General features: G+C 35.0%; 1 protein-coding gene across 1 annotated transcript; it reads right to left on the bottom strand.

The window, feature by feature from the left end:
- Positions 1-932: 932 nt before the first annotated feature.
- Positions 933-10,358, bottom strand: LOC132314154 (protein FAR-RED IMPAIRED RESPONSE 1-like). The gene is made up of 4 exons (XM_059813049.1): positions 9,990-10,358; positions 8,731-9,852; positions 8,549-8,629; positions 933-1,004 (listed from the first exon to the last, which is right to left on the bottom strand). Exons 1-4 carry the CDS (start codon positions 10,356-10,358, stop codon positions 933-935), a joined length of 1,644 nt encoding a protein of 547 aa, XP_059669032.1.

The following is a 10,358-nucleotide window of genomic DNA, read 5'->3' as shown; positions in this document are numbered from 1 at the left end:
ATAACACGAGTATTCCACTTTACACTTCATCAGATATAGCAGCTGAATGAAAATGCAGCGACTTTAATCAGTCATGATTCATACTAATCACATAAATGATAAAGTTTTTTGCGAAATATAAGTACGTTATGTTATTTACCTGCAAGAAGAGCATGCATCCGATATACTGGTGCTTCATTTTCCCACCTGAGGAGAAAGATGCACCATTGAATTCTGAAAATGAAGTTGAGAGGGAAACATTTGACTCTCCTGTTGACAGAGGTGAAGAAGTAGAATGTTGCGGTATAGAGCATGCCCACTTTAGTCCAAGCAGCAATGACTTACTGAATAAGGATGAAAGGACAGAGTTGAATGATGTTGTGGGCATAGCTTTGGAGGAAAACCTAGGAGCAGCACATATAACTCCCACTTCTTTAGTCATTGATATTTCGTCGCAAAGTGTACATGGTAAAGGGAAGGATGTGCTAAAAAAAGTCAGAAGAGGTAGTAGGAGTAGAAACCCCACACCATATTGCTTCTCTCCATGGGTATCGAGGGATAGTAAAAAAATTCAATTGACTCCAAAGCAGAAGAAATTGTTGACTTATGCTACTGCACGAGGTCATGATCAAGACAAAGGGTAAGTGTAACCCACATTTGTGAATTTCATATAAATTATATTGTTGTTCATTGTATTATCCTTTGGGCCTTATTATTTACGAAGATCAATTGTATTAGTGGACGTATACTAATTTGTAAATACTCTGTACATTTGTTAGTGAAATTCTGGTTTCCATGTACGATATGCATCTTACAAGGATAGACATGCACCGGTTGTTTCACCTGAACTGGATCTCGAACTTGGTGCATTCATTTTCAATTAATTTATATGTATGTTTATGGTTATGAAATGATGAACCTATTACAATTGCATTATCTGTGAAATTAGTTTGTCAAATTCTGGGCAATGCTGTTAAACCAAGAGCAAGGAGGGAATCTGAAGCACTACTACTTTGATAGTTGTGCTGTCCAGTTTATGAATCAACACAATGTCATTAAACAGAAAACTGCAGAGCAACGCATGCCTTTGATAAAAAAAAAAAGTCTGGGAACAATACAAATGAGTATGTAAGCTTCAAGATTTGACCGTGTTCAAAGATTCCGAGCTGGTTAGTTTAATGATTTTGGAGTATTTTGTTATGCATTACAGTCTAGTAGAAGATGTTTTAAGTAGGAATTATTCAATCGTCCTATTTTTGACCAACATGTTTTGTTGTCCCTAACTATATCTTCATTACCATATAGTTATTCTTCCCTGCAATCATTGACAAACATTGGTTTCTACGTATTGTCAACCGACCCAACAAAGTGGTTGACTACCTATGCGGAATTGGACGACTGTACAGATACAAAGCATTTGGGGATTGTGTGGTAGACATTTATCTAATGAAATCATCCCCTTTTGTTAAAGTTTGGTTTACGAAAAATGCATACTTACTTCAGGTTGATGTGTATTATAGAATGAGTTTGTTACGGTTGCCCTGGGGGAAGAGAATTGGCCAGCTTACATAACAAAGACAGACCATAAAATCCCTCTCCAGGATGATCCGTATGTAAACATATATTTCAATACAAGTGCATAATAATTTTTTTTTTTAGTGTATCATAAATCCAATACTATCCCTTGCTGAGTACATCAGTTAAATACTATTTGCATATCAGGAATAGTTGTGGTGTGTTGGTAATAAGGTACATACAGTTCTGGAATGGCACTAACTTCATTCAGAAATTTTGTGTAAGTAGTGTTATCATTATTATTTCCATATATGTGTAAAATACATAAGGTACAAGTTATACTATTGTTTGGCAGTAACATTTTGTAATATTGCAAGTACACTGTAAGCCAATGCGTTCCGAGTTCCTATGAAACTATTGGATCATCCCAGGAATAGAGTCCGAGAGGAGTTATATAAGGCTACCAAAGTTAAAGAAGGAGATAATTGATGTTAATGCTATATTTATAAGGTAAATTGTGAGAGTGGGTAAGTTAGGTCTTGCTTGGAATGAAACTAGGTAAACACAAATCACACTGTCCATGAAACTCATCATCTTTCACAGGTACTGCCTTAATAAAAATTAATCCGCATAAAGTATAGATGAACATACAATCGGAAAAATTAAATTAATAGACCTAACAAATGAAGTATAGACACACCTATAAAGATTGGCTTAACCTAATGAATATTTGCTGAACACAGACAAATATGAAGTTATGAACCAAGCACTGTTTTGTATGAACAAAGACAAGGTTGAATTTCTTTTATTTGTGAACGATGAAATTGTAGCTATAAACCAATGATATATGAGACTCGGGTCATATGCACCATCCGCCTCTTAATATATGTGACAGCCCAAGTTTTGTAAACCCGGTGCATCAGTGATGACCAAAAGATGACCTAATAACAGATCCGAAATGTGGAAGCGAAAGGTGAAACAACAGTCTCTAGAGATACAATGCGTCTCTAAGACACCAATGTGACCCTCAATGACGTCACAGAACCCAAAGGAAAACAAATGCGGAAGTGTGGTTTCAAAAACGGACAAAAAGGAACCTAGGGGCAAAGTGGTCATTTTGCAAAAAAATGGATTTAAGTGCTATCGAGTACACCACTGGGAAGACAACGAAAAACTGTTAATCAAGAATCGCATGATTCGGAGTCCGGACGAAGGAGAAACGACAAAACAAAGAAAAACGAGTAATAAAGCTAAAAGGGTAAACTGGTAATTATCCAGAAATATTCGAGTGTAACCGAGTAACCGTTGGATAGACAATGAAAAATTAATCAATTTCAAAAAAAAAATCACTTGATTTGGAGTCCGGATGAGGGAGAAGATCAAAAACAAAATCGACGTCGTGGCGGCCAGACGAAGGCCGTGACAGTTACAGTGCCGTCAACCCACTACTGCTGCAACTGAGAGTAAAAATGGGTATCTAAACGGACTTTTTTTGGAAAAACTCAAAGAAGAAACCCCCCCTAAAATCAAGTTTTCTACTCGACTCGCAAACGAAAACAAAAAAAAATGTATTGTAAAATGCCCAAAATACCCTCAAGAAAATCAGGTTTAGAATTTGAAAATTGTTTCAAGCTACTGCCCAAAGAAAGGAAATGAGGCTTTGGAAGGTTTTTAAATTGCCTAAATTGAAAATACAATCTTAAAATACACCCACAAGACCCCCGAAAGTTTCGGATCGGTCGTCACACTTTTCAAAAAAAAGTCGATGAATAGTGTCAAGTACATTTGCACTAAAGTTGGCAAAAACCTAGCAGCAATGATTTTTCGGAAAAAAAATAGATTTTTGAGGGCCAATATGGCATTTTCTGGAAAAACACAAAGAAGAAACCTCACTTAAAATCAAGTTTTCTATGTGAATCATGATTAAAAAAAAAAAAAAAAAAAAAAAAAAAAAAAAAAACGCATTTTGAAATACCTGAAATGCCCCTGGAACAGAATAGGGTAAAACTCCCTAAAAATGCTACTTATAGTCTTTGTTTCATTAAGGATGGTGTTGTTTGCCAAAGTGAGCATGTAAGCATATGTAATGTGATAAAATAGACATGTTGCAATGGCCTATGGCCTTATGGCATGTCATATGCAAAATAGAACCCTTCAATACATTAATCCACATATCTTCCATAGGCAACAATGAAGTTCAAAGTTAGTATACATTTCACATAAGTGTCTTTGGCCCTTGGCCTCATTAAAACCACATTCTAAGAGTGTCAAAAGGTGTACTTAAGTGTACATTACATAACTTAGACAATAAGTACAAGTTTTTATCAAAGTAAGCAAAAGTAGAACAAAATATGCTAACATATACATATTCTATGTTATCAAAAATACTTCAAGAACTCTAGTAAGTCTAAAAATGTTGTGCATCCCACACTAAGGCTTCTTTACCTGCAAAACACCCATTAACCTAGGGGTGAGTAAACAAGTTTACACATAGGGAATGCATGGGTTTATCTTTGTACCAAGTTACATTCCAATACCATTTAATTCATGCTATCAAGTGACAATAGAACTTTCAACATAACACAATGAGATGTAATTTCACAAAGTTAACAACTTGGAATTTAAATGCGAAATCAAACCAAAGTGGATACTTGGACGTCACACTGGATCAAACTGACAATGTGGTTACTTTAGGGTTACTAGCCCATGGGTAACCTTCCTATATGCGCACTAGACTATATAGAGGGACAATCCCCTATACTAGAACTAAGTTCTAGCCGTAGCCAAACAACGACATCCCCAAGTTTCCAAAATCAACAAATTATGCAACAACGTGTATATATCAACATGTATATACAAGATATCAACTATTTACCAAGCACAATCTAAATTTGGAAACCTATACAATACATGCTTAAAGTTTACAACTACTATGGCATGAAAGATGTCAAATACAAAGTGTGCAATTCCTTACACATAGCAACAATATATTCAATAAGGAAAAACATGTTCTCATGAATATAAAAGTAACAACTACGTTATCTAATGCTCAAAAGTAATCAAGTGAACATACGCCAAATCCAAATCCATGATTTAAATATAAAAATAACTTCCAAAATGCAATTAAATCCATAGAGTAATAAAGTAGAATTTAATTAAACATAAATAATTAAATTCTCTAAATTCCAAGTTAATCCTAAATAACCTCAATTTAATATATATTGAAGGACATGTCATGGTCATCACATATATAACATCAAATGACAATTTAAGTGATTAAAACACTTAAAACAAAATTAATCAAGCTAATTAATTAATTTTCTCTAGATTTTTAAACAATTCCAAATGCCCTCAATTTAATCTATGTTAGAGAACATGCCGAGGCCTATCCAAATATCACATTACATTATGATTTCATGCTTGCTATCACCATGTGAATTAAACTTTCACAAAAGATAAATATTAAATAAATTTTGCAATTCTTATCCAAATGCCCCAAATTTAATATATGTTGTAGTACATGTCATGGTTATTATATAAATCACTTCAAAACTTGATTTAAGTCATAGGAGCATATAAATAAAAATTAATTAAATTAATTCATTAATCCCTCTAGATTTTAAAACAACTCTAAATGACCTCAAATTAACATAAGTTATGAATCAAGTCATGGTCATGTTATTTATCAAGTCTAAAGTAAATTACATACAAGTTACAATTAATCATTTATTTCTCATTTTAATACAAGACAAACATATAACTTCGATATCACTATAGGAACAAATAAAATCACTTGGAAGATAAATGATAACACCCCCTACCTCACAAGAGGATTGTTCCTCCTGAATCCAAGGGAAGCAAGCTTAAAAATGAAAAACCAAACAAAGGTTTTGTAGAAGAAGAGGAGAGAAACAAAAAGTATTCCAAGGTCAATGATCTAAGGTGAGTGGAAGGGCCTCAAAATTTAAAGTCAAAGCTTAAGGTTTTAAGCTTTCTTCAATGGAGTCTAGGGTTCTTATGTGTAGGATAATGTGAAAATGAAAAAGATGAACTGTGAGTAGAGGATTTAGAGGTCCTCCACTCACTAGGTGAACCTACACCATGGTCAACACACACACAAAATGCAAGACTAATTGTGAGCCCTACACTTGTCATCATCCTAAGGTTCCCTTCTAGAATTAATCCTAAGCCTACACTTGTCAACCATCCAAGCCAACTAGTGGTCCAATCTTAGGTCAACAAGTGGATGAATCTCCACCCTCCATATGTCATGAGATTAAGCCTCCAAGCCACCACAAAATCAACAAGTGGCACCATAGGAATATGACACTTGTCACATTTTTCAGAAATTTTCAAAAGGTCCTTTTTGAAAATATCTTTCAATTTAATTTGCAAAATGGTCCCTAAGACGAAAAATAATTACTTTACTTAATTACCCAAAACCCCTCAAGTTGTGGATAATTATAAAAAGTCTTGTTTTCAAGACTTTTACAAAGAAAGTAAGCATTTAATATGCATTTCTACAGAAGTAAAAATGTAGATGTCATGGAATTTAAATATCATGGACGTATACAAAATCGGAATCAAATCCGAGCACAAAAAATGAGGTTATGCAAGTAAAAGTGAAAAACGAGAAGAGGACGAAATAAGGAAAAGACGAAAAAATGAATAGTGTCAAAAAACAAAAAAATGTGGAAATGACTCGGTCCTCAAAGGAAGTTGTCAATCCAAAGGAAAGAGTCTCAGAAACCATTTCCGAGCACTCGAGACAATACTAAGAGGCGGGAAATCGAACCCAAAAAGGAAAAGACAATGAAAAAAAAATTTATCCTCAAAATTTGAAGAAAGGGAAAGAAATGAAAATGACCGGGTCATTATAATATATCTGTGCTTTTGGAATGAATATAACATTATTGATGAGTGGATTACATGTTTTATTAATTTATTTTACAGTATAGATGCTACCAACCTTTCATGGTAATTAATTGTTTGTTCTTATGAGAGAGTGTATTGACAGCTACACAGTGTGTGTATGTTACATTCCAGCTGGTGTATTTACATATATAAATATTGGTGGACTATCAATGCTGTCAGCTGCAGCCCAAAAGAAGGTGTGCTGGCAAGGGTATAAAGGTACTATCACCTCTACAATGTCATATTTGCTTCCCTCACCGATTGGAGGACCTTAGCTCATATCTATCCATCCATTTTAGGCCTACATCAGCAAAGGTTCTGAGTATAAATGGAAGGTTATAGTTGCTGCAAGACTTAAGCCCTAAGAATAGATTTTTATATGTGTTAGAGGCTATTCTTAAGTGAAATGTGAAGAGGACCTAAATGATTAATTCTAAGCAGTGATTTAACCATGTAAAGTTAATTTAAATATCAGAAATTAACTGTGTGTGCAATATCTCTTCAAGACCTACAAAGAATTAAGTGCTGCTGTTGTGATTTGGCTGCTGTTCAGACTGTTGGACTGAGGTATCAAATATTGCTCTAGAGGTTGAACGAGCTGGAAAAAGTTGAATCAAGTTGAATACTCTTATTTACATCTGCTGAACTCAGGTATTATCTTAAAGACACACATATACAGAATTTGATACATTTAAGCTTGTTGTTTGAATATTTTGAAGTAAAATTCCTGCTGTGCTGATATATAATGATTTAACCTACTATCAAAGTTGTGGTAACCATCTAAGCATGTTTAACTTGATGATTTGAAACTGTAAAAGTTGGATTAAATTTAGAAAATGGACAAGTCTTTGTGTTGGCCTTGTAAACCTCAATTACCTAGGGTTTCAACCTCATTGTTGTGAATTGAGAACTGAATATGAGATATCATGCTGCTATCTTTGTTATCTTCATTTAAACATAAGTAGAATGCTTATATAAGACTGTGAGAACCTGGACAAGTCCTGACAAAAGTCAAAATTCCAGTTCTACCCTTTGAGTAGTGTTACTATTGATTTAAGCCTAATCTTGCTTGTTGTGAGCTAAAATCTGTTAAAATGTGCATTGAAGTGTTGTAACTTGCTTGATTCATCAATCTTATATATTAAGCAAGTGTAGGGTATTGTTTGGCAACTGAGATTACTGAGGTTTAAAATGAATAGAGGTGGTACATTATCTGTGTAAAGCTATTGCTGCTAGCTGAAGTGTTTCTACTGAAAACAATCTGTTTTGGGGCTGAAAGTGTTTTATCTTGCTGTGATTAATGTGTTCATCATTTTAACAACTGTATACTGAGATTATAACGGTTTGATGACATTGAAAGGGGTTCTTACAGAAGATACTCTGTGAGTTGACAGATTTACCCTTTGAAGAAGGTTTAAAGTGTATTTGAGCTGAATGGTTGACGGAACTTGCTATTCACTATCCAATACGTATTTGTGCAAGTATGTTGAACTGAGACAAGGCTGTGGGAACCTAGCTTGAGCATCAACTGAAGCTGCATTGTGTTTTAACAGTTTTATCCTTTGATTGCAAAAAAGTGAAGACTAAGGTTGTACATTGTTCTATTTGAGGCTGTGTATTGCATTTTGTTATTGTTGTTGCAGCTGAAGTTGTATGTTGTACATGTATTGACATCTTACTCCATTGGTGATTTAGCTACTGAGAGCTTGTAAGTCCAAGCAGGGTTGCTTTGGACAGGGGGAGTGCATGTGTGCACATTGGTGAGCTAGTGTGTGAGTATTGGTTGTGAAAACTAGTGTCTATTCTTGTACAAGGGTGTGTACAGAGAGTGAGACATCTGAGTGTGTAACAAGATACTTTTGCAGTACGTGGATGCTTTATTGGCTAAGGCCAAGAACCAAGGTTTTTCCCTATTGAGAGGTTTCCTTTGTAATTTTGTATTATGTGCTTGAGTTGTGATTGATTGGTTTTGTTTTTAAAGAGAAAAGTTTTTAATTAGACCAATTCACCCTTCCCCTCTACGTTTTGTGTGACAAAGGTTTTGTTTATATTCAATATACTCCTATCATTCAGGGAAAAAAAAAAAAAAAAAAACAAATGTTAAGCAATGTGCTGAAAATAGTTATACAACAATACTCACATTCATTAACACGTGGTAGGGAATTGCTCCACTATGACTACTGGCACCTGCATCTCTGGATTGAAGGGCTTCATTGCAATTCTACAACACAATTATGAAAATTATTACGTATGCATAATTTAATACACACAACTGGTATTACTTATGAAACTACTTGGAAAACAGTAAAGGGATAAAAGTACCTGAAGCTGAACTGTTTTTTTCAATGATTTTCTCTCATTGCAACTCTTTAGCTCCATGGTTGATTTTAACCTCTTAAATTTTCCTTTCCGTGTATCTTTACACTTGAGGCATTTAGGGATTTTGTCAGTATTTATGTTGCTCCCGTGATATTGGTTTTTGCCTTTACCAGCAGTATAAATTGCATTCTTCTCAGCAAACCTACGCCTACAACTTGATTGGGCAATTTTTTTCCACTCCATGGCTTTCACTAACAAATCATTGTATCCGTTCTTATCCTCTGATACAATGGACGAAATTTCTGTCAGAATGAGACAAAGTACCTTGTGCCGTCTCCTAACCTCAATTTTTGGATCAGCATCAGCAATCACTTCACCGGAAAGATTTTCCTCCAAGCTACCATCTCTTACACTTCTAGTGCACCTTCTTAATATATATCGACGAGGCAATGTATTGGCGAACATGGAGTCCTTTAGGATTTTCAAAGTATGCCTGCACATAATACCCTCCCTTTCAAATTTACAACGAGAACATAACAATTCATCTTCAGATGTCCTCGTGACGTTGCGTTGCATTCCATCCTCACCAACGACTTTGTTAACATAGCCTTCGTTACCCTCGATGAGACTGCAACCAATGATTCTCTGACTGGCACAAGCTGCTAAGAACTCCTCCTGGAAACTATTAAATATAACCTTTGTGTACATGTTTGCCGCCTCTACTAATATGTTACAGTTTGTTTTCAGTTGAGGTAGATTATGGAGTACCCCATACTCGGCTACATACTCCTTGTAATGCTTGTCAGACAACAACCTTTCAAAGTGTGTGAAGAAATCTGGAAGAATTAGTTGCCTGGATAAGTATGCCTTCAAGCAACCATTGAAGCTTTCACTCAGTTGTGTGCTGTGGATACCCGCGGACCAGGCATGTTTAATAAATACCATGGCCCATCTATGTTTCAAACCTAACAGATTTATAAGCCACATGTTACCAACAACACCATATTTCATTATCATTAAATTCCATTCCCTGGTAAATTCTTCATCCTCCTCAATTTGAAACATAAATTTTGATAACATCTTCTTAAAGCCTTGCGCACGTCTAAACAAGAACCCTAGATGCTTCTGTACATTTTACATTAGGTGCCAAACACACAAATAATGTTTTGTCCCAGGCAGTACCTGCAGAATTATTTTCTATAATATAACTACGTAATAAAGCAAAAGGAAATGCAAAGAGTGAAGATTTGAATTGAAATCACTTGCGTTAATGCCTTTCCCATTGCAGCATCTTGATCAGTGGAGATCGTCTTTGGCACTTTACCAGACATTGCTTTCAAAAATGTTTCAAACAACCAAACAAACGACTCTGCAGTCTCATCAAACATGAATGCTGCTCCAAACACAGCGGTCTCCCAGTGATGATTCAAACCCAAGAAACTTCCAAATGGACGGTTGCCATGTACAACTTTGTATGTTGTGTCAAAACTTACAATATCTCCAAAATTGCAATAATCAACTATCATTTTTGAATCAGCCCAGAATATGTTAGTGATCATTTGATCACTATCCAATTGGAATGTATAAAAGAAAGATGGATCTTCACAAGACTGAGTCTCAAAATAATTCAT

The sequence above is a fragment of the Cornus florida genome, unplaced genomic scaffold (genome assembly GCF_030987335.1).
Source record: "Cornus florida cultivar Cherokee Brave unplaced genomic scaffold, ASM3098733v1 CherokeeBrave_3.0.0_Hap2_Chr06, whole genome shotgun sequence".
NCBI lineage: Eukaryota > Viridiplantae > Streptophyta > Magnoliopsida > Cornales > Cornaceae > Cornus > Cornus florida.
Note: the sequence above shows the minus strand (reverse complement) of the source record. Positions and strands in the feature narration are given on the sequence as shown.